At 42.8% G+C, this 25,535-nt stretch overlaps 3 protein-coding genes across 6 annotated transcripts; 1 reads left to right on the top strand and 2 right to left on the bottom strand.

Annotated features, from left to right (window-relative positions):
* The first annotated feature begins 521 nt into the window (after positions 1-521).
* On the top strand, positions 522-4,581 carry ubxn1 (UBX domain protein 1). The gene is made up of 10 exons (XM_017408251.2): positions 522-573; positions 1,036-1,100; positions 1,203-1,256; positions 1,783-1,892; positions 2,483-2,573; positions 2,676-2,867; positions 3,224-3,275; positions 3,382-3,504; positions 3,925-4,108; positions 4,253-4,581. Exons 2-10 carry the CDS (start codon positions 1,042-1,044, stop codon positions 4,291-4,293), a joined length of 906 nt encoding a protein of 301 aa, XP_017263740.1. The 5' UTR covers positions 522-573; positions 1,036-1,041; the 3' UTR covers positions 4,294-4,581.
* A 503-nt stretch (positions 4,582-5,084) lies between these two features.
* si:ch211-114c17.1 (pre-mRNA-processing factor 39) lies at positions 5,085-11,085 on the bottom strand. Of its 2 annotated transcripts, none has more exons than XM_017408249.3 (15): positions 10,957-11,085; positions 9,888-10,132; positions 9,661-9,786; positions 9,443-9,561; positions 9,065-9,232; positions 8,743-8,923; positions 8,396-8,500; positions 7,897-8,029; positions 7,651-7,805; positions 7,422-7,548; positions 6,999-7,270; positions 6,696-6,880; positions 6,499-6,573; positions 5,880-6,051; positions 5,085-5,766 (listed from the first exon to the last, which is right to left on the bottom strand). In XM_017408249.3, the coding sequence occupies exons 1-15, from the start codon at positions 11,012-11,014 to the stop codon at positions 5,686-5,688; spliced, it is 2,202 nt and encodes a 733-aa protein (XP_017263738.1). In that variant the 5' UTR covers positions 11,015-11,085; the 3' UTR covers positions 5,085-5,685. The 2 variants fall into 2 exon arrangements, with proteins under 2 accessions (XP_017263738.1, XP_017263737.1); XM_017408248.3 differs by having other exon boundaries at positions 7,651-7,808.
* Positions 11,086-11,989: 904 nt separating this feature from the next.
* Positions 11,990-25,151, bottom strand: ganab (glucosidase, alpha; neutral AB). 3 transcript variants are annotated; one of them, XM_017408417.3, is made up of 25 exons: positions 24,927-25,151; positions 24,039-24,140; positions 23,816-23,924; positions 22,153-22,280; positions 21,810-21,989; positions 21,563-21,628; positions 19,852-19,909; positions 19,679-19,760; positions 19,475-19,571; positions 19,172-19,352; positions 18,920-19,073; positions 18,361-18,596; positions 18,100-18,226; positions 17,906-17,985; positions 17,462-17,602; positions 17,102-17,198; positions 16,787-16,888; positions 15,701-15,944; positions 15,417-15,481; positions 14,714-14,790; positions 14,558-14,632; positions 14,307-14,420; positions 14,093-14,202; positions 13,852-13,952; positions 11,990-13,421 (listed from the first exon to the last, which is right to left on the bottom strand). In XM_017408417.3, exons 1-25 carry the CDS (start codon positions 24,944-24,946, stop codon positions 13,312-13,314), a joined length of 2,856 nt encoding a protein of 951 aa, XP_017263906.1. In that variant the 5' UTR covers positions 24,947-25,151; the 3' UTR covers positions 11,990-13,311. The 3 variants fall into 3 exon arrangements, with proteins under 3 accessions (XP_017263906.1, XP_017263907.1, XP_017263908.1); XM_017408418.3 differs by lacking the exon at positions 24,927-25,151 and adding an exon at positions 24,688-24,858; XM_017408419.3 differs by lacking the exon at positions 21,563-21,628 and having other exon boundaries at positions 24,927-25,148.
* Between the last annotated feature and the right edge of the window lie 384 nt (positions 25,152-25,535).

A 25,535-nucleotide genomic window follows, 5' to 3' on the forward strand; every position in this document is an offset into this window, starting at 1 on the left:
TCAACAGAGTAGTTAAAATAAATTCAAAGCCAACATTTCACACTTTTAAAGATCAAAACATCTGAGTGGGAGAATAAGTTTACTGTCCATTTTGGTCAAAATATATCTACAAATTACGATGTTTATATCATTTTCAGTATTGTTTTAGCATTTAGTGTGGTGTTAAATATCTGGATCTATGACAGATTTTGTGAAAAAACAATTCATGACAGGTATGAATCCATTTAATTAACTTGTCTCTGCTCATGATGATGAACCCTGTAGTTCAAAAATATTGAGATTAAATATGAAATTGGCCAAATCCAGCTTTTGTTTAAATTATAACTTACTTAGATGAATTTGAAGATAAGGGTAAGATAATAGTCATACTGGTATTAATATTATTACTGTTACTACTACTACTACTACTACTACTACTACTACTACTACTACTACTAATAATAATAATAATAATAATAATAATAATAATAATGAAAAACTTCAAAAGCGGTAAAAAAAAAAAAAAAATTATATTTTACGTCGTTCTTTTTGACCCACTTGGCTTTCCGTACTGTTGAAGTGGTGTAGACTGATGTGAGTAGCCAAACAGCGTTTCTCTTCACGAGTATTACCATTAATAAATAATATTTTTTAAAGCATTAATGAAACTTACTTGTTCTCTTTACGTGTAAGATAAATAAATATTATCCAGTCAGGTTGCGGTTTACTAACCAGATCGTTTTAGTCGTTGTATCCAGCGAAGCTAGCTTCGTTAGCAGCGACAATGCTAATTTCAGCTATTAGCATTGTTGCTAAGTGTTGACTAAAAACTGAGGAGCTGGCATTAAAAAACGATTTCTCGAGGAAAGGTTAATATTTATTGCCGTTGTGGTTTTTCTACAAACATACGGGAATGTTGTAGCTTTATGTCAAAATGAGCAACAATAGAAAGGAGCGTTTGTATCGAGTTCGCGAGTCTTTTATTTACCCTCATTAGAAGTAAATGTGGCAGAATTAAAGTGGATGAAATTGTAAAACAAACCTGCGTTGTTTCAGGTCAACATGGCAGAGCTAACAACTCTAGAGAGCCTGTTGGAGATGGGCTTCGACAAAAACAGAGCGTGAGTGACACAAAACCTGAACATAGACTTTATTTACTCAGGTTTCAACTTTGGCTTCTAAACAAGTGAAAGCAAAACTGTTTTACGTCTCACTTTTTTCAGGGAGAAAGCTGTGGCCAAATCAGGAAACCAGGGAATAGAGCAAGCCATGGACTGGTGAGTCTGACAGGAAACCTTAAAATAAACAAATTACTGTAGTTACCTGTCACCGCTTCATTCCTGTCTTCCCCTGTAAGTCAGCCAACTCTGGTCATTTTTCCTGTTCGTGCGAATCGGTGAGTTTCCCTTTTCGTTGCAAAGCATGATAAGATTTTTTGGCTTTAGAGTTGCCGATGTTCCAAAGGAGCTGAGCTGAAATTAAACAGTGATTTTCTCAATCCGTGAATCATCACCTGCAGATGCAGCAACAACTTGTTTGTGCCGGCACGGACACTGACACACTTAAAACTGTAGATATGGGTTGAAAACTATCGGACCGGTGGCCGGTCTGTGTACACGGATGGCACATTAGTGGCTGCTCAGAGTGTCATGACCACTGTGAACACACAGTGGGGTGTTTAATTTATACCCAGTTAGAAGCAAAGTAAAGAAGAGCTCAGTGGTGCTGGTTTAAATCACGCTCTGAGGAATAACTAATAACGTAGTTTGGCTGCTCTCCATCTTTCTGATCCGCTTTCTTTAGGTTAATGGAACACGAGAACGACCCAGACATCGACGAGCCCTATGTGCCTCCTGAGGGGAACGTCCTGGGAGAAGCAGCCGAGTCCAACGTAGAGCAGCAAACCCCCGAAGGTCAGGGCTTGTTGTGCTTTTAGGGAGGGGAATCCGAGTATCGTGGTACTGTAAGGGAAGCATGAAGGTTAAGCGGACCAAGTAATGTCCAAACAATGAAAATGTTTCTGCAAGTAAACATTTTGTTGGGATATTTATGACATTATGGCTACGACTTTGACATCCAAAGTGTAATGATATTGTGTGTGTAATGATATATTTTATTTCTGTATTTGAAAAAACAACATAATTTCAATCTGGTAATTTCATTTTTAGAGCTAATGAGTGAAAAAAGTCCTTTTTAATTTATACTGAACGTAAGAAAGCAGTTTGTCTCTTTAGCTCTTTCGGAAACTTCTTTTTATTTTCTTAACTTTGACCAAGATAGTTCAAGTACCGTAGTCTGTTCAGGTTGTTTCTGTATGTGTTTTGAGCTACAGATTTACTGTGTTGATGTTGAGTGAGGTGTTTTTTATTGGGTCATTAAGATGATCTCATTACGAGCCTTTTCCTTAATTTTAAGTTGACAAGGACACACATCATGCCCCTTATATATTACTCTGTTTCTCTTTTTTTGTTGTCACTGCCTTAAGTAATTATTTTGCTTTCAGGAAATGCAGATGGAGACAACAGCAACGATGAGAACATGGAGACTTCGAAGCGGCCGATGACCGAAGAGGACAAACGCGACCAAGTCAAAAGGTCAGAGTCAGTGTGACCGATGTCACGGCGTTTATGTGGAGGTCAGTTATAACACCAGGCTGTTCGTTTATACCTGGGTCATCTCTGTTTTTTGTTTTTAAGGCTAGAGGAGCTGATGCGGGTGAAGCAGGCCGAGAGACGAGAGCGCGAGAGAGCGGAGGAGGTGGAGAGGGAGAAACAGCGACGGAAACAGGGCCAAGAGCTGCAGCAGATCCGTCAGAAGATCCAGGACGATGACATGAAGAAACTTGCTGACCAGCGGAGGAGAGAGAAGATGGAAGACAAAATGGCTAGGTCAGATCTCGTTGTAAAACTTACATCTTTGGGTAAAGAAAAAAAAAAGTTTGGATCCACTTTGATTTTAAGGCCCAGCATTCCTTGCCACCTTTCAGTCCAGAGATTTATGTGAAAACTTTGCTGTAACTGTGGTTTAATTCTTGTAAACAACTTCATTGATTCATAGCAGACACTTCAGACTGACACTATATGTGCTTAGTAGAGTTTTGTGTTCCTCGTTGAACACAATTTCTATAATAACATTTTAATTGAAATTATCTGAGTATTTTACATGAAGACGTTGATTGCATAGATTTTTTTCCCGACTATTACAGTGGTTCTTAAGGTTTTTAACTCTTGTTTGTTCTTGTCAGGCAAAGGGTTAAAGAGAAAATAGCAAGAGACCGAGAGGAGAGAGCACAAAAGGTACATCAGCCAGCGATCATGTTTGCTTTTTCTTGTTCTTTCTAGACAGAGTTAGTCTGTAACTCTTATTGCTGCCTTTTTTTTTTTTTTGTGCCTCGTGGTTCAGTTTGGAGGTGGCGCGTCTTCGAGCGCGGCTGCATCGTCGCAGCCGACTTTACCCAGCCCGTCATCGCCCACCGGTCAGGGCCCTCCGCCCACCAAGAAAGAGTACGACGAGTCGAGGATACAGGTTCAGACCTCACGCTTTTTATATCCGCATCTCTCCGTACAACGCGGCGTTTGCACGAGGATGAACAGGGCGAACTGTAGAGTTTTACCACTTTTCTCTGTCCTGCAAAACACCTCAAACTTTCTAAAGTTGTGCTTGTTGGTTTATCTGTAAATTACAGCTGACAACACGTAGTTATCAACCAAAAGGAAAAAGAAAAATGGCAACATTTTCTAGTTATAGTAGGTAAATATGTCAGTTTATGGTCACAGGTAAAATCTAAATTGTTAATGTATGGATTTTTTTGAAGCTTCAAAGTAAAATCAGCTGGTTTTACTTGTAGAGGATGATATCAGTTTCCTCAGAGGCAAGATGAGACGGACTGAGTTATGCTTTAAAGAGTCTTTATTCGTTCTCATTTCTCTGCCGATCCGTCCCCAGGTTCGTCTTCTGGACGGCTCCACGATCACGACGGTCTTCAAGGCCCAGGAGCCGCTGGCGGCCGTGCGCGTCTACATCCAGATGAACGGCAACACGCCCGAGGGCCAGGACTTTACGCTGCTGTCACCTTACCCCCGTCACGTCTACACTGAACTGGACATGGAGAAGCCCCTCAAAGAGCTGGGTGAGCAGGTCTTCGTCAGAGCGGGTTTATTCGTTCAGAAGTGATTCCCGCGTAATATTAAACAGCTTCATATATGAGCAGATACACAGAACGCTCTGATCAGCCTTGTATTGTAATTCTTTCCCCCTCCCCCCGTTTGCTCAGGTTTGGTGCCTTCAGCTGTGCTGGTTGTTACCAAAAAGTAAGAAGAGACGGATCTGCTCTGTGAGCCTACCTCACCACTTCCACTACATCGACTCCAGACACAGACTGATCCAGGAACAGGGCTGCCAGCGAACCAAACCCAAGCTGCGTTCAGACACGAGGAAGAGCGTCTCGTAAAGAGTGGCTGAAATGCAGAATTCGCAGAGAAGCTTCATGAAAATGAGTTGGACCTTGACTTTTTACCAATCAAAAAAGGATAAAAAAAAAAAGCTGGCTTCTGACTGATACTTCAAAAAAAATAATAATACAGTTCAACAACACATAAAAAAGTAAACACAGAAAGTTGTTTAAATTCAACTTGATTCCTAAATTACTACATGAGAACTTGTGAAATGGTTCTGAAAGGGCCTTAAGTTTAATCCTCGTGATCTTCCTGATTTTGTGACATTTTTTAAAGGAGTTCAGATCTGTTGACACGTATGTATACAAGGTTACAAAGAACCCACTTACAATAAAGCTGACCTGGTCAATTGATTTGGTGGACTAACTAGTTTTTTTAAAAATCTCTTATCGTGTTTAAAGACATTTAAACCTAGAAATAAACTCAACTAATGCCAACAAGTTTTCTATTTCAGAAAAAGTCTCTCCAGCATCTTAAAATGAATTATTTATATCAGTTTGGACTTTTGCCTAAAACTATAGTGCTCAGTTGTCAAAGTAAACACATTCATGTAGAGTTTGTGTATAGTTTTCTCTGTTTTCCTCCTTGTGTAAAAGGCTGCGTCCAGCTTGGCTAGGAAAAAAATCAAAAATGAGAATTTTAGCGTCCTCGTTGTTTTTTGCACCCACCTTTCAAACAAGCGCTTTTATTTTTTATTTTTTTAAACATTTGTCATTCTCTTCAATTTGTACTGTTCTGTATAGTAAAATTTAAATATGTGCAGGCCACAGCCCTGTCCACCTGTGACCTTTCACCCCCACAAACAACCTAAAAAAAGCACTTTAGTGGCACTGTAAAACACTTATATACAATAGAAAACACAGCCAACACAGAGGAATGGTACATAATAATAATAATAATAATAGTACAATAAAAGGTAAAGTTGGATACAGTGGATGACTTTAAAACACGAGCAAAGGGGCTGAATTGCCAACAAATACGAAAATAATTCTGATTAAAATGCAAACAGTACTGAAAACAAGTCACGGTTTCCTTTTGTCATATTTCCATCTACTTAAAAATCCCTCAGAAACGAGGACACTTAATGAGCTCCTCTCCTCTCATTTTCACAAATTTAGGACTGAGATAATCCAGAGGAAGGACGGGGAGGACTGCGGGATGCTGGGATACGTTTTATCAGCGGGGACTTGCGGGTCTGTGTGGTTAAGTCTGTTTATCTGGCTCAAACCGCCTCCGCACACGCCGAGGCTCTTTAACTGGGTGGATAATAAGACTGGTTGTAGTTCCAGGCGTTCTGGTAGCCGTAGCTCCCGTAGCTGCCGTACTGAGGTTGCTTGAAAGGAGCAAAAAAAACACAAAAAGTCATCCCAGCTCTGTCTCTGAAACCTTTTCAGGTGAATTAATAAATTATATAAGCTATGATTTTAAAACGAGCCAAGGTTCTACCTGATACCAGCTGCTGTACGCTCCGTATCCGGCCTGTGCGCTCGCGTCGGCGCCCACCATCGACGGGGGCGGCGTGGTGATGGGGACGTGCGGCATGGCGGGCGGGGCTTGTTCGGACGCAGCGGCAGACGAGCCGTCGTCGCTTTTCATCATCTTTTGTGGATCCTCATCTCTTAAAGGACCAGAACAAAGAAACGAACCCTCAGAAAGTCACGCTGAGTTTTACCAACTGTTTTGAAGCAAATATTAAAAAAAAAAAAAAAAGATGCAAAATTTCTTTACTATAAAAAGTATTTTTGTAAAAACAGCTCCAGGTTCGCACCAGGAGACAAGTCAGTAACTGTGGAGCCATGTTGGATAATAAATTAGACTCAGAATTAACAATACCCTCCAGTAGAGGTTATTTTAAAAGATAAGGGCCTTTAAGTCTCATTAGATGTCTTCCTTCAACATGCAGTGGTTTGGAAAAGTAGAGCTGTGTTAGATTTTCAGGGACAGATTTATAATGACTAAAATAACTAATATCACCTTGCTGAAACCATTTATTATTAACTACTTTAATTCTCACAAAAATGTTTCTTTCTACCCTTTCTGTTTCAGTTTTTCCTTCCCGTCTCACCCGTTCTCAGCTTCTCTCTTTGTTCCTCCCAGCTCGTCCAGCAGTTTCTGGTGCACCTCATACACAGACAGCACACTGCAGAGCACGGGAACACACAGAAAAGGGAAGGTTCTCATTCAGACGATCGCGGCGGCTTTCAGGGTGATCTGAAATGTGTTTTATTCAGGGGGGGTGGGAGGCTGATGCTGAAGTCCGACCTCTGGATGGAGCTGCTGTAATCCTCGGCGAACTGAAGGCCTCTCTGTGACAAAAGCAGCTTGGCGTGTGAGGTGAGAGGGGCCGCCAGGGCTCGCGTCACACATTCCCGCACGGCCTCAGCTGAGGCCCAGGGGTCGCCGGACGCCTCCAGCTCCAACAGGTTCAAGTGTAGTTTGTCATTGTCCTGACAGGACAGGAGGTGAGAAATTAAGATGGAGCGTGACTCCAAAACAACGAGAAATTGAAAAGTCACCCATTTGCTTATTTATAACGGCAGTTATTGTGGACGTCAATCATCTCACCGGACTAATTTCCAGCGCTTCCTGTAAAACGCTGCGGGCTTGGCTGGGGTTTCTGCCCACTTTCAGCAGCAGACGGGCCAGCTTGATGGAGTAGAAGGCATGTAACGTGGGCTTTTCTTTGGATTCTGCCACCGCCTCCGTCAGCAAGGCCTCCGACTGCTCCAGCTGGCCCGCCCGCCTCTCCAAAGCGGCCCTGTGGAGACGTACAACCGCCAAACCGGGAAGGCTTTTCTCCAGGGCCTCCAGCACTCGCCGAGCCTCCGTCAGGTCACCTGTTAGAGAAGGAGAGGCAGTAAACACGAGGATAACTAAAAGAATTTAAAACTTTTTAGTGCTTTCCCGTGTCACCAGCTGTCCACAGGAAAGATCTGAGATATTTACGAGCGTTTAGGAGAATAAAGACGCGCTGGTGTTTCGTCGTACCGTGCCTTTCCTCGAAGGTGGCCCACTGCATGTGGATGTTGGGTTTGTTGGGGAGGTGGATCTCACAGGCTCGTTTGTAAACAGCTCGGGCCTCATCCACGCTGTGCGGCTCCAGGTACTGAACGTACTGAACACACGCAGGTACGCGTCACGCGTCGTCACCCTCACATCTGATAACGACTCAGACTAAACTGTAAAGAAGTGCAAGCTTTGTCTGAACACTTCTTACCCTCATCCAGCACTCCTCATACAGAGCACAGGCGATTAGGCAGCGCTCAAACAGGATGCAAACTCTGTGGTCGTCACGGGCAACCGCGTCGCGCTCTGATGCTTCCTGATTCTGGGCTGCGACCTCTGAATCCTCTGTAGCTTCCTGGTTTGGTTCTACTGTGAAACGATTAAAAAAGAAAACAAATTACAGATTCAGAAAAAAACTCAGAAAAACGATTATCCAGCACAGACGGGGGATCCTCACCATGTGTGTGTTCGCCTTGTGCAGGATCTTTGGTGTCCCCGTTGAGCTCAGAGATCTCCCAGTCCAGGTAGGAGTGCCAGGCCCGGAGCTGGTGGCGGTCCAGCGGCTTGACGTGAAAATACGGCCGCTTGATCTGTTATAAGAGAACGAAAACAGGATGTGCATAAACTGTTAAAACTTTTATAAATGACTGGTTAAAGTCAGAAGTTTTAAAACACTTCACTTTTTTAAAAACTGCTTCCAAAGATGTATCTGAGAAACTTGATGCTTATTTATGATTCAGTTACAGAACCTGAATCGAGCTTTTGCAGAATAAAAGCAAAATTTGAGTCACGTAGAACAAAAAAAACACCTTTCTGTGAAGAACCAAACTTCAGGTTGAAAGACTTTTGAAACTTTAGTTCATACCCAAGTTGTAAAGCAAGTATTATCTTACCAAAGACAAAGACAAGGAACAGTTAAGAAATAAAGTAAAATAAATAAACCAGCAGAAACTTACAGCATCTTCAAAGTGCCATCTCTTACGAACTTCTCCCTCGTTGTCCTGGTACACTTTGTCCCTGCGAAGTAACACCTGTTCCCTTATTTTCTGCATTAGTTCCTCCTAAACACAATAAGAAAATAAAAAATCTACTTTTACATTTCGTTTTTTACATTTCATCAGTTCTAGCTGAAAGAAATCATTAAAGCTCCGTATCTGAAGAGACGTAATCATCCAGTTATTACAACCAAAAGGTTAGTTGGTTGATTCCTGATTTGGGGGAGGTACAGAAGCATATTTCACTGATGTCAATGTATCCTTTGACTAGAACTGCGGAGAATAATTGTTTTATGGATACCACTTACTGAGTCTGTGCCCTCAGGTGTGGCGGGCTCTTCCTCGCCCGGTGGCCTCTCCTCCTCTACCTCCTGAGCCTGTTCTGCACGCTCAGCCTTCTGGCTCTGTCGGCAAAACGTCCTTAGCTCCTCGTACTCCTCAGAGGAAAGCACCTCTTTAGGTGGATTATTGTTCAGGTGCTCTTTAAACCTGAGACCAGGCAGAGCGGAGGACACAGGAAAAAAAAGACAAATTAAGAATGAAGAGAATACTCAGTATTTGGTCCAGAACATTTAATTTTTTATTCACAAAGTGCTGATCGTGATGCTCACAGAAATACGGTGGTCTTACTTGTCGTAGTGGGTGTTGTAGAGCTGGGTGGGGACTTTGAGGACTCTGTCCAGGACGGCTGCTGCGTTCTTCGTGTTCCCCTGCTCCTTTTCCCACTCTACGTAGAGATCCCAAAGTCGATCTGAGTGGAAGTCCAGACCAGCTGCTGCAACTGCGTTCTCGAACACACTGAGGGTTTGAAATAAAACAAAACTGTTTTCTGTTGTTCTGCACCAAATCCTGCTCGACATTTTAGAAAACAAAGGCACTGAAATGACTGGAAATAAAGATGAACGTTAAGTTTTAAGAATTAAAGCTGAGCTGCTCCAAAAGGTCAAAAATGTATGCTAGAGAGTTTCAACCAGTCAGCTGCGGATGTGTGGGTGAAGTTCTGTTCACCTGCGTATCCGCCTGGGTGAATCGGGCAGGTTCATGTCCAGTGTCCCCAGCAGAAGATTAATGTAGTGGATCCACAGATCTACACTCAGGGGAATCCCCTGAAGACCCTGAATACACACCTAGCACAGCCACGAATGTTAACTGCTTTGTGTCGGTATAAAATACACTCGTTTGATACACAGTGTGAAGAACAGAAATGTGAGGCCATCCCGTTTTACCTCCTCTGCTTTATCGTTGTACCCAGCGCGGCGCTCTAGGTCAGCAAACTTTTTCCAGTAACCGTAGCAAAGCGGGTAACGGACGAGAAAGGCCTCTAGTGCTCTGCGTGAAGCTGTGATGTGGCCCTGAGAAAATAAAGATCCAATTTGTATGTAATGCTACCACCTTAAAGCAGTTCTGACTGATAATAAATTAGCTCCAGTGGCTCACACACACAAACACACACCTCTTGCTCGCAGTATTGCAGCAGATCCGTCCAGCTGGTAAAGTCCTGAGGATTGTCGTGTGCGGCCTTCCACAGACGTTCAAAGTCCGCAGGTAGCCCGTCCCCTTCCTCGTACACTGTAGTTTGAGCCACGGAGTAGGAAACAGCATCAGGACCTGCAGGAGCCTCGGGAGCCACAGCTGCACCGCCATTCTTCTCTGACATCTCAGGTGGAGGCGGCGGTGGAACATCAGGGACATCCATGGCTGGAAAAGATAAATAAATAAAAATTACTGTTCAACGGTATAACTTAGAATCATTTTTAGCTTCTTTTAACAACAGACCACACATAGCAGACCCCTGAGCTGACGTGTTTACACCAATTAACACTTTTAAATCAGCTATGGTCATACCAGTGGTGTCCAATCCTGGTCCTCAAGGGCCACTATCCTGCATATTTTAGTTGTTTCCCTGCTCCATCACACCTGATTCAGGAGTTGAATGAACTATACAGCATCTCTTAAGGTTATCCAGTTTACTAGGTTAATGCAAAGGGGATATTTATGCAACTAGAAAAAAAAGACAGTATATGCATTTTTCTAAACTTTTCTTAATATGCTCATCACTCCATAAGGTTAAGTTTAAATTCTGATGCAAAAATCACTGCATGTTTCCCTTTACTGCACATCATTGTTAAAGTATGGTAAATATACTTAATTTTTTGAAGACATTATTGATAAATCATGTGAAAACAAATCTGTCCCAAATGAAAGTACTAAAAAAGAGGGCAAAACCCACGCAGTACTGTGGCTGGTCTTCAGAATAAAAAAAAAATAGGAATTACATTTAACTGGGTTTGCAGAGAACTGGTTCGGTCATTAAAAACACTTGAAACAGAGTGAGTGTGGGAAAGAACAGCTATGCTGCTGCTGGTTGTGTAGTTTAGCTTAGCCTAGCGTCTCGTGTTTTCATCCTAGAATTGTTCCCGATACGCGGCTTTATTTAAAACACCAGAGACACAGTCGTAAACACAGCAATGTGTGTAAAAACTGCAACAAACTCTGGACTTTGAAGTCATAAATAAAACTACCTAAAGTCTCTTCCAGCTCTCCGTTGCCGCTTATCTCCTCAGAGCCCTCCGCCGCCATGATGAAAAAAAAAGGAAAATAAATGAATCGATGACGTCATCGTCGAGCGACGAAATACCGAGAGTTAAAAACAGACATAAATACGTATGTCTGTGGTTAAAAATAACTTGAAAATACTTCACTTTCCCTAAAAGTGTAGAACTTACGTAGCCTCGTAAGGAACATTTTGAGGAAAAATATTATTGCGTTCCCCCGCAATAACAACAGTTTTGACAGGTGTCGTGCCGATAGTAGTTACCCCTGAAATAATCTGTTCCGCCACCGGATGGCGCTCAGCAGGCAGATCTACATTACAAAATATCTTTCTCTCAAAAAGCTAATAAAATAAAAATATGTCTGTAAATAAATTGTATGACTGTGACCAGAACCTACTTCTTGGGACCAAATAAATGCTTTTCTTCACCGGACTGGGTGTTGAAAGTCCGAGTGATTCTCCCCAAAAAGCATTTGGTTTAAAATTTCTTTTTTGCAACAGAAACAATTATGTAGTGCATCATACAAATACCTAGAAAGCCTGGCCAAAACAAGCAAATGTTTTGTTATTTCAAACTTACATTAACGTGCTGTATTATTACACAGCATGTCTTAATATAGTATCGTACACAGTTGCGTTAACATAGGTAGGTAATTTTAAAACAAGTTTATTATTTCCAATCATAAAACTGGAGGGAGGCAAACATTTTAACAGACGACCTGATATAATCTGTGCCTCGTTTATGAAAAATTAATTAAGACATTATTGCGAGGTAAAGATAGATTAAATCAAGTTAATTTCCTTTGGTGACAGCAGCTCTAGTATGTCTTTTTAATATTTAAAAAAAAAATAAAATTACACACACACGCATGCATTTCTCTCAAGAACTGTTTAACTTAAATGTTTGTAGGCAACAAATTAAACTAAAAATGGTTCAATTAACATCCGTTCCTTGACCGTTAATAAAACATTTGCACAAAAAGGAGCAGTTCAGTCAAAACTGGTTTTCTTCAAATTTGGTCAACTTTATTTTCACTTGGTCTCATCTGTTAGAGTACATCAAACAGTTTTGACAGCTGAAGTGCAATTCTTTACATCCGCTTCCATCAGTTCAAGCCATCAACAGAAATGCAGCAAACGTGTACATTTATGATCTTAAAAAAAAAAACCCTGCAAAATAACCCATCCCACCCCCCTGAGCAAAACCAGATTTAACATGATGGCACAGAGCAGTCTTCAGACCCCCGACTGACCCCCCCCGTACGTTTAGAACAGGTGTTTCTGCAGATCTGACAGCTTTAGACCGATTTCTGCAAGTTCAATTCAGTTATTTAAGCCGATCTGTTCGTCTGGACAGAACACCTACGAATACCTAGTAGCACATGAAAATCTAAAAAGAGCCTTTCCTCGAGAGGATTCAAAATAGCCTGGTTAACCCAAATTTGGAAAAAAAAAATTCCTTGATGAAACAGAGAAAGCACATCAAAAGAACGATCCACAGTCAGTGATTCGGTCCGCTGAAGTGATTCACAAAGTCGAGTCTCTTCAAATCAGCTTAAAAACCCTTCTGTACAGCAGCTGAATGACCTCAACGCTTCAAAAAGGAAGCAGTGATTAGAAATAATTTCCATTCACACAAACAAAGAGATTCAGGGATAAGTCTTATACAAATAAATTGGTAGAGTGGTAAATAAAGATCTATTCCTGCGGCATAAGGAAAATGACATAAATATGCTCGATTGTTGGCCCTCCCTTGAAATTACGTGTGGTGCGAGAAAGAAGGCTGCTCTTTAAGCTGATTTAAGGACTCAACCTAAAAAAAACAGAATTGGGGGGAATGATGCTGTTTATTTGTATCAAAAGGAATCAGCAGCAGGTGGATTTGAATGTGAACCTTCATTTTAAATGGCAAACAACCCTCTACAGCGATTTTTTTTCCCTTTCTGAGGCAGAATGTGTTTAAAACCAAGTAGTTAACTATATATTTTTAAAAAAGCAAAGTTCCCCCCCTCAAACCCAAAGATTTGTGAAAATGACATGACTTGAACCGCCCCGTTCCTCTGAAACGTGACGTTTATCTAGCAGTAACCTTGAATCCTGGTTGTCAGGTGTTACAGTGTGACTGAACATAAGGAAATGGTGAAAGACGTCTCAGCTCACTGACTGATGTTTCTGTGGATTTCTACATGTTATTCTGTTTTCCTGTTCTAGTTAGTCTGGAATATTAGGGGCTTGTGTCTATTCGCTCATCTCTCTATCTCCTTTAGTTCAGTTTTAGTTTAGAGTCACTTCTTTTTTTTTTCTTCCTCTCTTGTTTCTGTGGTTACTTAAGGGTGATCTTCCAGTCCTCCCCTGCGTTCATGCCGGGCTTGCGGATGGTCAGAACGGACATGGAGGCGTCAAACTCAAAGTCGAGTTGGCTCTCCTCACCATCTGCCAAAAAGAAAAAGTTGTAAATTATTAACCAAGAAAACAGGCGTGCGCCTATGAAGACTCTTAATGTCTTAAAGCTTCCGTTTCAGTGATACAGTCTGAAACAATCCACTCTACTGGCTGTTAAAAACCTTTATTATCCAACACTCACCGTCACCTACAGCAGCTCAGTTATATCTGAACTCCTTTAAATCCACTCAACTACTTCACTCTTTGTTTTCCATTTTAACTCGACTGCTTTTGTACCAATAAATAATTACATCGGTGCATTATTGCTGCTTTGTTTGACTTACAGGTAGAAAATGGTTGACACTGTTCAATAAAAAACAACAACAAAAAAGAAAATTTTTTACTGTTTCACACATATCGTAAAAGGTCAACATGCCGGTACAGGTAGCACGCCGTCCTGTAAATTGTGTCTTTCGCTCACCAGCGGTCTTCAGGGTAATCTTGCCGGGTTTACTGGCTCCCAGGATGACGACACGTTCCACCCAGGACTTTGTTGTAAACTGGGCATCAGGGGCGAGGTTACTGCGAAACAAGCGGAGCCACGATTTAAGTATCATGCAGGTATAAACCTACAGAAAGCAGGGTGCTCTCTGGGCACATCTGAGCCGCACTGAAACATCTCGGAGCCCATTTCAGAATGGTGTAATACACGTGCCACTCACACAGAGGAGAGGACGTTGTTGGCAAAGGACAACTTCCTGTGGATGAATTCCTTCTTTTCATAGTTAAAGGTGTGGCCGTCGTCTATGTAGAGCTCACCCTCCGCGCTTCTCTGTTGACCAGCAAATGTTAAAAGATGAATTAAGACAATCGCACTTTGTGCATCACATATCTGCTTGTCAGCTGTGTCTTAATAGTAATGTACGGTTTCATTACCCGAGTATTAAGAGCCACAAAAAGAGTGTAAGGGTCGTTCTCCATGCAGGTGGAGGATCGACGAACTCGAAGCTTGCGGGGAATGATGGAGCCGCCGCGCTGGAACACCGGAATCTTAAAAACAAAAAACACAACGGACTGTCAGAGTCAGGGGAAACGGAAAGGTTTGGAAATGACTGCACGCACAAAACCCAAAGGAGCCGCCGGAAAAATGAAAACTCATTTCAGCCAAGCTTTAAAACCGGACTTACAGAACTCATGGTGACAGGGATGTAAAGGTTCTGGGCCCCGTTGTGCTTCTGGAAGGTGTGGATGTCAAACCAGAACTGAAACACAAACGCAGGTGAGGACGGCGCCACCTGAACACGTCCATAAACGCCGACATGGTTTTAAAGACAACGCTTTACCTCGTCTTTTCCAGGCAGGTAGGCGGTGACTCCCCTGGATCCCTCTTCAGTAACAGGGTGCGCCAATAAGTCCCGTCCTGAGTTAGACCAGAACAGATCGTCACAATTAAAAACAACAAATTCAAGATTTTATCTCAGTTTGTTCTCTTATTACTCAGCAGCTACCAATCCAAACCACGAGCCTTATGCTCAATACATCACGAGTTTATTAACAGCAGCAACAGCTGCAGACGTTCTGCTTTTAATTTGATCAGAAGCTCAAACATCTTTAAGCCAGCTGTTGGCCACACGGTGGCAGTAGAAACAAGTTATGTGCTCAGTCCTGGCATTAACCTTCAGAGGAGATGAAGTAAATAAATAAAGCAGCTGTCAGAAAGTAACAGCATCTGCAGGCAGCTGGTGAATCCAACTCCAGCATCTACCATCCATCGTATGTTCGGCTAGCTGGAACTAACTGCTTCTGTTTGCTTCTGTAACGCTAAGTGAACTTGTCTACCCCCACTATGAACAGATACCGAAAATAAATTTTAAAAAATAACTCTTACGCTTATAGGCATAGAAAATAAAAACCCCAAAAAACTTGACTGTTTCTAAAAGGTGCAACAGATGCAGCTGGAGTTCCCTTCACATCCAACTGGATTCATAAAACAATCTCTCTGTCTGCGCCGAGTAAAAGAAGACATGTCAGTGTTCTGCGTCTCACCGATCAAGAACTCATCATCCACAGCAAAGGTGGCGGGATCCTGAGGATACTCCACCCACAGTGGTCTGGAACAAACAAATATTACTGATAAACACCACACTTCAGGCAGTAGTCCACAGCAGTAACGTATAATGAAATGACTATAAAATACTAGTACTTTTTTTCAAAATTTTGTTGGTAAAAGCCTGGTATCAATACATTTTATTATAAATAGAAAATGGGAGAAAATCTATGCTGTTTAACAGGAAGTGGTTCATGTTGCATCTGTGTGAGCTCAGACGAACCTCATGACGGGCTCTCCGGTGCGATACGCCTGGTAGAACAGCTGGTACCAGTAGGGCAGGAAGGTGTAGCGCTGGCGCACAGCTTCACGGATCAGAGCCGTGTTTTCGGGGCCGAACAGCCACGGCTCGCGGCGGGGGGTGTCCAGGTGGGCGTGGGCCCGGAAGAACGGCTGGTAGGCCCCCGTCTGGTACCAGCGCACCAGCAGCTCGGAGCTCGGAGACTTGAAGAAACCACCGACGTCAGCTACGAGACAGAGAGGGGGTAATTGTCAGTGACGTCTGGGGGGATCAGTCGACTGCAGCTTTTCTACATTTAGCGTAAACAGCAGTCTGCTTGGTTTAAATATAAAAAAAATTATAATATAACAGATTGAAAGACAAGAATCGTCATTACCACCAGCTTTATACTCTGAAACTGCATGACTGGTAAACAGAGCGGTGGCTCGGTTACCAAGGAAACATTTGCTATCACTATGGCAACACTGCAGGCGCATTTCCATGACAACACCACCCAACGTCCCAGAGATGTCCGTCTACAGATTTAATTACCATCACAGCGCAAAAGAGACGCTTTTTCACCTTTACAAAAACCAGCTGAGCCTCAGTAACTGCTTTATTTGCTTCTTATATTATGGGTAAATTTAAGCTCTATGAGGAGGTTTGTGTTTTTAAACATGTCGAACTTTAAATTACAGATACAGATACTGCTGCCTAATAATGGTTACAAAGGTAAAACAGACAATCTGTTGCGTTTATGATTTTATGGGACAGTTTACATTTAAAAGGTTTATTTAAAAACATAATAAGATGAGTCGACATTCTCAACTTAAATACAGCTTTAACAATTGTTTAATCTATATTTGGTTTTTAGGGGTTTCTAAGTTATTTTACAAAAGCCAGATCGATGTCAACTCAACTCTAGATGGTTTTATAGATTTTATTTTTTTATTGTTGTTGAAACTTTTCAAAGTACAAATATAAACAGATCATTTCAAACCACAAATATCTGCATATCTGTGTTAAATACAGGAAAGAGATTAAATCACATGATGCCCAGAAACGATAAGCTAAGATAATCGAACTCACCACCACAGAAAGAGATCCCAACCAGGCCCAGACTCAGACACATGGGGATGGAAATCTTCAGATGGTCCCATTCAGCAGCGTTGTCTCCGGTCCAAACAGCACCTGGACTCACAGAAAACCGTTTTCAGTGATTTCAAAGCCGGCACTAAAAAAAAGGCTCGAGAACAAACACGATATTATGGACAGACACGGCTAATTTTGACCGTTGCAATATCCTTTAATGTCTCAAGTTCTTTCTAATCAACACGAAATGAAAACTAATTTAACTCTGAAACATAAAAACTCAACGTGTGCGTCAGCAGGAGCAGGCCTCACCGTAACGCTGGGAACCAGCGAAGAACGCCCTGGTGAGGACGAAAGGTCGCTCGACTCCACCCGACCTCTGGATCAGACCCTCTGCTGTGGCCCTATGCTGCAGACAAAAAACCCCCAAACATTTAAAGGAATCTAAAATATAATTGGTTTACAATTTAGCACATTTAAGTCTCTTTCAACATAACTGTTTGATAAAAACTCCAAAAGATATTTAGGCTTTACTTCTAATATTATTTATCACTTTTTCTCTTAGATAAGTCGCAGCAAAAAGAAAATTGTACAAAACTCATTATATTTGAACTCATTTTATTGTTGTCTGCATTTCTCTGACAGCGTGGTGTTGGAACAGCCATCACTCACCACATATAAGCCGTACAGGTTGTGGACCTCTCGGTGCTCCCAGGATCCATGCATGGCGTCTTTGTGCATGGTGACCTCCGGCCCGTTGAAGACCGACGGCTCGTTCATGTCATTCCACGTGTAAAGGTTCTCCATGGTTCCCTGCAGAGGAGACGGAGGGCTTGTAATCACGACAGCCGAGTCATTATGACAAACAAGGTGCCATTTTGGAAAAAAAAAGTAACAACAGATTCAATAAAACCTGTGAAAATGGAGAAAATCGACATTAGTGGAATCTCCGATGTGAGAAAAGATTATGAGAGAATGATGCTCCTTCATTATACACAAGTTTAACAAATGAATCCAAGTATTCTTCAGTTTCTAATCACCTCATGCTGTAAAGCTGGCATCTATAACCTTATAACATACTTGATGTTACTGACTGTGTGCTTCCTAAAGACTCACCTCGTACTGATCATAGGCGAACATGCTGGCCCACCAGGCCCTCATGTCCGCACGGGTGAAGTCCGGATAACCAGCACTACCTACAATCCACCCAGGAAAAACAAGAAACACGCCACCACAACCTTTACGATTCACCAAATTCATAAAGTGGAATGTTTTTTTGGGCGAGTGGTTTCAGGTGATCCGTCTCTTACCGGGCCAGCACCAGCCCTCGTAGTCTCCACCATCTTTATTCTTGACGTAGAAGCCCCGAGAGCGGATTTCATTGTGGATCTTGTAGTTGCTGTCTACTTTGATGTGAGGGTCCACAATGGCAACCATCTAGAAAAAAATGTAATAAATGAAAATGAGCCTGTGATAACTGTGATTTCAAGCCAAGTAGGTCAGAAAGCTGCAGCCTAGGTTTTCTGTCACGAACTGCTGGAAGAACGGCTGCGATGGCAGACTGCGGGCACCTTGCGCTTCTTCTCCAGGAGACCCTGCAGCATTTCCTTCGGTGTCGCAAACTTGTGAGGGTCCCAGGTGAAGTAGCGCTTCCCGTCCGTGTGCTCGATATCGAGCCAAATGAAGTCATAGGGGATGTCGTGCTCGTCGAAGCCCGCGTCCACCGAGCGCACGTCTTCCTGGTCGTTGTAGTTCCAACGGCACTGGTGGTAGCCGAGGGAAGACAGGGGAGGGAAGGACTGGGTGCCTGAGGGACAGATTGAAAGGGATGTCAGATGGCTGGAAGGAGGACGCTGAGACAAAGGGTCAGCCATTAACCCATTAAAGGTTGATTAAATGAAGTAAAGGTTATACTTTTATAAAGTAAAGTAGAGGTTGTATGTCTGAAAACAGTATAAATCCTGAGGCTTTTTATGATGAATTCTAACTATTCACATGATCATTTATGGCTCAGCTTCAAAAACAGACATGAATATCAAATGCTAAGACCCCACGCCTTCAGCATTTACTGTAAATTAACTGAGCGGTCTTCTCTGACCGCTGTTAAACGCGACTCGTCCATCTGCTCACCTGTCAGGGAGGCGTACTGAGAGAAGACGTCTTTGGGAGTCGGTCCCAACATGAGGAAGACATCGATGATGCCACTTTCAGAGATCCAGCGGACATCCGTCTGTGGCGTTTCACTGGAGCCCTGAACATAATCCAACATTTTCCCAAACACAGTCTGAAAATAGAGACACACAGCATTGCTTGTTTAGAGCTCAAGAGGTCCATTGAACTCAGACGGAGAACAGAATACGCTGGCAAAGAAAGAAACTGTACCTTTCCCGCTGTGTTTGAACTTATATCAACCCAGGTTTCTGCAGCATTGAGCCAGAAGATGCCCGTGGTCCGTTTGGTGTTGTGCGCCAACATAACCGGGACAGCCCCGTACAAGGCCATGGGGTTATAGAGCTCGTACTGGAAAACGTCCAGGTTATAGAGCCGATATGGATCTCCGTTACTGAAACAAACAAAAACCGAATTACACATCGAAGCTCCCCAGCAGATGCAGAAAAATAATAACGCAGCCTTCATGTGAAGTCAAACTGAACGGGGTAAATAATTTCTGCTGTTGGTGCTCACTCTGTTGTTTTGAGTCTGAGGGTGTCTGCGTGTTCTGGGATGCCGTAAACGTGCTCCACCCCCGGCAACGAAAAGTCTAAACTGACAGCAGATGGACCTGAAGAGCAACAACGGCCAATCAGGAGTCAGAGGATACAAAAACCATATTAAAACAACAAAATAAGACATTACATTAATTGTAAAAAGCTAAACACCACAGCGTACCGTTAGGCTTGCTGTCTGAATGAGATTTAAAAGTTTCCTCCCACATCCCCTCTTCCACTTTCTCTTCCTCTTCCTTGGCAGTCTGGCGGACAAACGGCAAAAACAGCCATGTAATGAACAATGAAGCCCTTGGTTAAATGTAGGAACTGTGTACAGAAAGTATGTTCCGGTACCTCGGCCTGGTTTGCCGAATCTGCCTCCTCTTTGTTCTCAGCTTCTGGCTCCGCCTGGCTGCTCAGCGAGAAGAACATGCAGAGGAAAAAAAAAAGACAGGTCACTTCAGCAAAGTCAGACATGAGTGACGATATGTGCGAAGACGGCTAAACTATGGTTAAAGTAAAACGACATACGAACAGAGGGGAGGGGGTCGGTGATTGTCCCCTCACTCCAAACTGACGGCTAAAACAAAAACTACATGAACTTTAATGACAGAAGGGAATGAGCAACTCCCTGCCTTGTGGCTACATTAAGCTCGGCATCGAGGGACCGAAGCATGCAACGCCCTCGAGGCTCCTTTAGGATCCAGCTTTTACCCAGAGGATCCGACAAATACCGGGATGTATCCCCTTCCAAAAAACCTTTACACAAGTCAGAGTTTTATTCATCGCCAGCAGCTGCGGGACTGCTTGATCTTCATCGGTGGACAGAGATGACCAGACCTGAGGAAGTGCTGCATTCTGGGTAAAGTGTCCCCGAATTAAAGGGGCAAAATATGTAAATATGTAAAACTGAATAATAACCACAAAGAGAGATGTTGCTGTAGGGGTTGGGGGCGGGGCAGCAAAGCCTGCACACGACACCGAGGGGACAGGAGGCACTTTCACAAAACGCTTCACGCCGAGACGCCTTCTGAACGTCCCGGTGTGATTTCTGGCTGGACTGAGGTGGCAATTTGGAGGGGGTAGGGGTGGGGGGGGACAACCTGCCACTGCTGCGCTTTTGTGCCGCCAAGCGAGATAGAAACAGAACCATAACAGTCGACCTGTGAGAGCGGCTCAGTAATGTGATGATATCCGGTCTGTGCGACAGCCTGGATTTAAAGGCCCAAACAACAATAAATGGATTCATTCCAGAGGGGAAGTGACGATGATGCACGGCAACTTCGCATTACGTTATTAAACTCCGTTAGTCACATATGGGATTGCTACACCGAGTTAATTCGTCATGTTTTAAAAAAGGTACGAGGAAGACGTTTATAACAAATGTAGTGTCGCGCTCCACTTCAACACAGCTTTCTGACCCAAGGCTCGCTTTTTTCCTAAAAGCAGGATGTGGCCGGCTGTATTTGTGATTTATGAATGGTCAGAGGCAGACCGAAGACAAACGGGCCTTTGTGGTCACTTCGCAGAACTATTTTGTGAAAGTGCCTGAAGACAGTACATTAAAATTTGGATGTTAAACCAGTGCAAATTTGGGACTGAAATTAATGTTTAGATGGCCGCACTTCTGCTTTAACAATAAATTAAGCATTCATTCAATAGAGCTGTCTGACAAAACCCACACGATCATGCAGTTGCAGCGTTGGAGCTGCTGGAGCGACACTATGGGTGCAAGATTTAACTCATCAGAAGCCGATTTAACAAAAGAACAGAGTGGGGATCATTCCCAGGGCTAATACAGACTCTGTACTTAGTTATCTAATAATCAGGATGACACGAGTGTTTATTTGTCTGTACATGAACATTCTGGGCTGTAATAACCTCCATTTTAATCCGAAATTAAGTCAAACACCTCCATGCACACGATCACTCACACCCTCTCTTGCAGTCACATTTATTTGAGGGTAAATGCAAACTGTGTGTGATGGGAAACCCTACATTTTATGTCACTATTGGCAATATCAGTACAAGGAACAGAATACACACAAATCTTAAGGGTCTTTACCTAGAGAATACCCTCTTGATATTATCCCACACGCTAGCCACTGTGCTAGTTACTTTATAGGAGAAACTAGGATGATAGGGAGAAGAGGACAGAACAACGAGTCAGAGACAATACTCAAAAAAAAAAAGAAAAAGAAAAAAAAAACATATCATGGGAACAAAAACAGAAATCATCCACTGAGTGAGGAAGTGGTTTAAAAAAAAAAAAAAAATTTAAAGTGTGTGTGAGTGCACGCGTGGATTCTCACGTGTCCTTGCGCATCCTCAGGTGCTCAAAGGCCAAGAGGCCACGCGAGTTCAGCGACATCAGCACGTCGTGCCCCTCCATGATGTCGAGCCGGAAGGGCCGGGCGCTGACGATGACCCGTTGAGACTCCGCCCCCAAGGACAGCACCACCCCGTTCTCATCCTGAGACAACACGGACAGGCTAAAAGGGAGAGGGAAGACAGAGACGAGAAGAAAACCAAAGTGAGGAGAAGAGGTGAATATTGCTGATATTTATTGTCTGAACGTGAACTGAAGAAGGTATTCCTCCTCCTGACGTTCCCTTCTCTTCCAGTCGTGTGTGGAAAATCTCGCGGGACACTCACGGCTCGGTAGGTGGCTCCCTGACGAGCACGTCTGGGACTTCATAGCGAGGCTTCAGAGGCTTCAGCTCGTTAATCTTCACCCTCGTTATGTTCCCCTGGAGACGGTAGAGCTCGAGCAGCAGACGCACCTGACAGACGAACAGTGAGCGAGAAGAAGGAAGGAGGATGAGGACGAGACAACAGCTTTCTTTATACAGCCACATCAGAACGTGGTTTCAGCCAGGTCCATCAGGATATAACACTCTTTTTCATGTTTTTTATTTTCGTATAAGACACTGATAAAAGTTGAGGCAAAGTCAACAAATTACAATAGAAGCATTTGATTTAAAGACTTAAACGAGGCCATAACAGGTGATTTTTGGACAATTTTAAATTGACATTACTGCTGCACAGATAAAGAACAGCAATGCACTATTTAATCACTAGAACTTAACCTTCCACGTGCAGGAATTTACTTTACAGAGGTTTTGTCAATTTTCTGTTTTCAGGAAAACTTAAAACTGTTTTTAGGAACTTTTCCTTCGTCTAAAAAAGGAGAGCTTGAAAAACAACTTTCTGCTTTGAGTGTTTGCTGACTTTTCCTCAACCTTTATCCTTTTTTAAAAAAAATATAAATATGGTCTCTCATCTGTTCGCTCTCTCGAGGCTTGACAGGTAAAAGCACACATATGTTGCATCAGGTATTATAAGGGCAAAGGGAGGCCCACAGTGAAACCAAAAATATGATGCAAATGCATTTTGGGACTCTTAAACCAGACTGTTTGATTAAAAACAACTTGAGCCCAGCTCCAATTAAAAAAAAAAAATACTGTGTTAATCTGGTCGTCAGAAACTGAATGGCAGAGACACTTTTGCCTTTTTGTAAACAAAGAAATAACCACTTACAGCTTTATCTTTCAGAAAGAACTTTTTAACCAATTCCTAATTCTTATTCCCACATGTGTCGTTCTTTTGACAATTCCTCTTCAATATCAGTTTAAATAAGAACTGAAAAAAATAAAAATCTGTTTCAGTTTCCAGCTATAATATCCACCCTTTTGATGCGTTTTTCCACACTTTTAGTGGAAGTAAATGGTAAATAGATGCACACAATCTGTGCCCTCATTTACCCATCCACACACACAGTCACACAGCACTCTGATAATCTGAACAAATCATTCTGTAGGGTTTAATCAGTGCTTTAGATCCCAGTCATACACCGACAGCGCACACTGGAGGCAACAAGAGGTTCAGGCTCTTGCCCAGGGACACTTCGGCATGTGACCGCGTACTGCCAGGAATCAAACCTGCAGCTGTCTTGTTGGAGGACGGCTGCTCTAACCACTGATCCACAGCTGCCCCAGGAAGTAAACGCCGCAAAGCTGCCAACTGCCATTAAAAGCTTCCATATTTTTTGTTGTTTTTTCTTTATCCTCTGCATGTGTGAGTGTGTGTTTATCTACAGCTAAAGCAGTCAACCTTCAGCTTCCTATTTACACTGTCCTGCACCAGTCCATTACGTAAACATTCAAAGGGATATGCATTATCAGAGGCTTGCTGCTGAGGATTCATTCTGGAGATTTTGAATCTGCGCTCAGCTGAACGTCTGCACGGGGTTGGTTTTTATTTCAAAGTCCAGTTTGAAATGAACCCGTGTCAGTGTTGATGATGCACAGAAATTCACCTTGTTGTTGTCATTGATGAGCTGCAGGGTGAGTCTGGTGTTTGTCAGCTCCATGGTCTCCAGCAGGGCTCGGTAGGGGGACTCACCGGGCTTCAACGCTCGCTGACGCCTGGTTAGAAGCAACACGGTTACGAGACTTCTGCAAACGTGTGCTTTATTTGAAAAGATTACACCTTCGTGTGAGCCGATGTGGCTTCATTTTCATTTTAAATGTTGCACTCACTTGCAGAAGGAGCTCTGGTCACACGTCTTGAAGTTGCCCCTGTCCACAGCCCACGTCCCGCTGAGGCACACAGCCAGCCAGAGCACCAAGACAGGCGCCATCCTGCAGACAGAAAGAAAAATTCAACAAAACATCCTAAAAGTGCACTAATCTTAGCCCAATTCGTGCAATCATGTTAAGCAATGCCCCGATTGCCCGAAAGGATCCTAACCAAACTATAGTAGACACCGAGCTGAAACTGGAGTTAAATTGTACACATTCAGGCGGACTTTGAGCTCTCTGCAGTGGTAAAATGTGCCCTCTATAGACAAGGGAGATAAATCATTTCCCGTTTTTCCCCATCTCGCTGCTGCAGGGACACAGTGTGCTTAAAAAAAATAATTAAAAAAAAACTCCCAGGCGCCTCTTATTTATGCTAGGGTCCGCTGAACACTTAATCTCCATTAGTGCCAAATCCCACGGATGTGAAATGATTAAACTGATGCCCAGAGACCGTGTTAGCTAACATCGCCTACCGTGAGCTAAAGCGGATCTGCGCATACAAAAATTAAACAACAGAAAGCCAGGCACTTGTAAATATTTCAGTAATACAGCGTGGCTCTTTTAAACAAGAACAAAAAGTGCGGCAGCAGTGTTATGTATGAATTACCTCTTTGAATCAAAGACACTATGCTAATCCTGCTAGCAGCCCGCTAAGCCGATAATTCAATTGAAGGAGGACGTCGACTTTTCTTTTATAGCTGTTTTACTTCGCGGTGTTTAAAACTCAAAACACCTGTCGTTTACTTATTGCAACCCACGGATTGATATTTCCCGACCCCTCTGAAAACGAGCCGTAAATGAAATCGATGATAAAAGAGCGGAACAGGATTTCTTTTTTTGTCCTACCTTTCAGTGAAGGTGGCCATCTTGATTATGCTAGCCGCTTGGCTCCGCCCCCTTTTTTTCTTATTCCGCAACAAAGATCGTTAAATAGTAAGATTCTCACCAGCTGCCGAGGGGGGAAAACTAGCGCTCAGTTTCGACCGATTTCTGTGTTTTAAACGATTAACGGTTTTCTTTGATTGCATCCGTGCCGTCTGATTGTCGAGTTAATGATAAACGGAGGATTCGCGTGAACTTCGCGCGGATATATATGCCCACTCAGTCTCAGGCACGGACACGTCATTCTCCAAAGCTCCTATCATAGAAGCGCACACACTCATCCCGGATTTGTTGCACCAGATTTATGTCAGGCCATTGTTGAGCAACTACACTGCAAAAGATCATAACTGTCGTCTTTATATCTCAAATTTAGCCTTTAATCTAATATCCACATTTCTTTTTTTTTTTACTTACATTGGTTTAAAGCTGTTTTCACTCCTCATCAGCTCCTGCTGTGTGAATATTTTATTGCTCATAAACATTAGATCCCAGTTAACTGACTAGGATTACATCCTGTGGGGATTTTTTTTTGTCCTTTTTAATGTGGAACTAGACCCTAGAGTATATTACATG

Source organism: Kryptolebias marmoratus, linkage group LG9 (genome assembly GCF_001649575.2).
Source record: "Kryptolebias marmoratus isolate JLee-2015 linkage group LG9, ASM164957v2, whole genome shotgun sequence".
NCBI classification, from domain to species: Eukaryota; Metazoa; Chordata; class Actinopteri; order Cyprinodontiformes; family Rivulidae; genus Kryptolebias; species Kryptolebias marmoratus.

Bases quoted from the DNA above. Each gene is read 5' to 3' on its own strand.
- ubxn1 (XM_017408251.2), top strand. From the start codon at position 1,042: ATGGCAGAGCTAACAACTCTAGAGAGCCTGTTGGAGATGGGCTTCGAC. The intron at 1,893-2,482 runs GTCAGGGCTTGT...TTTTGCTTTCAG, and splicing joins AGAGCAGCAAACCCCCGAAG to GAAATGCAGATGGAGACAAC. The intron at 2,868-3,223 runs GTCAGATCTCGT...TGTTCTTGTCAG, and splicing joins ATGGAAGACAAAATGGCTAG to GCAAAGGGTTAAAGAGAAAA.
- si:ch211-114c17.1 (XM_017408248.3), bottom strand. From the start codon at position 11,014: ATGGCGGCGGAGGGCTCTGAGGAGATAAGCGGCAACGGAGAGCTGGAA. The intron at 9,233-9,442 runs GTGAACAGAACT...TCAAACCCTCAG, and splicing joins TCACCCAGGCGGATACGCAG to TGTGTTCGAGAACGCAGTTG. The intron at 7,809-7,896 runs GTGAGGATCCCC...ATCGTTTCACAG, and splicing joins ACAAGGCGAACACACACATG to TAGAACCAAACCAGGAAGCT.
- ganab (XM_017408417.3), bottom strand. From the start codon at position 24,946: ATGGCCACCTTCACTGAAAG. The intron at 15,482-15,700 runs GTTCGTCTGAGC...TGTTTGTTCCAG, and splicing joins ACCGGAGAGCCCGTCATGAG to ACCACTGTGGGTGGAGTATC. The intron at 13,422-13,851 runs GTGAGCGAAAGA...TCTTTTTGGCAG, and splicing joins GATTACCCTGAAGACCGCTG to ATGGTGAGGAGAGCCAACTC.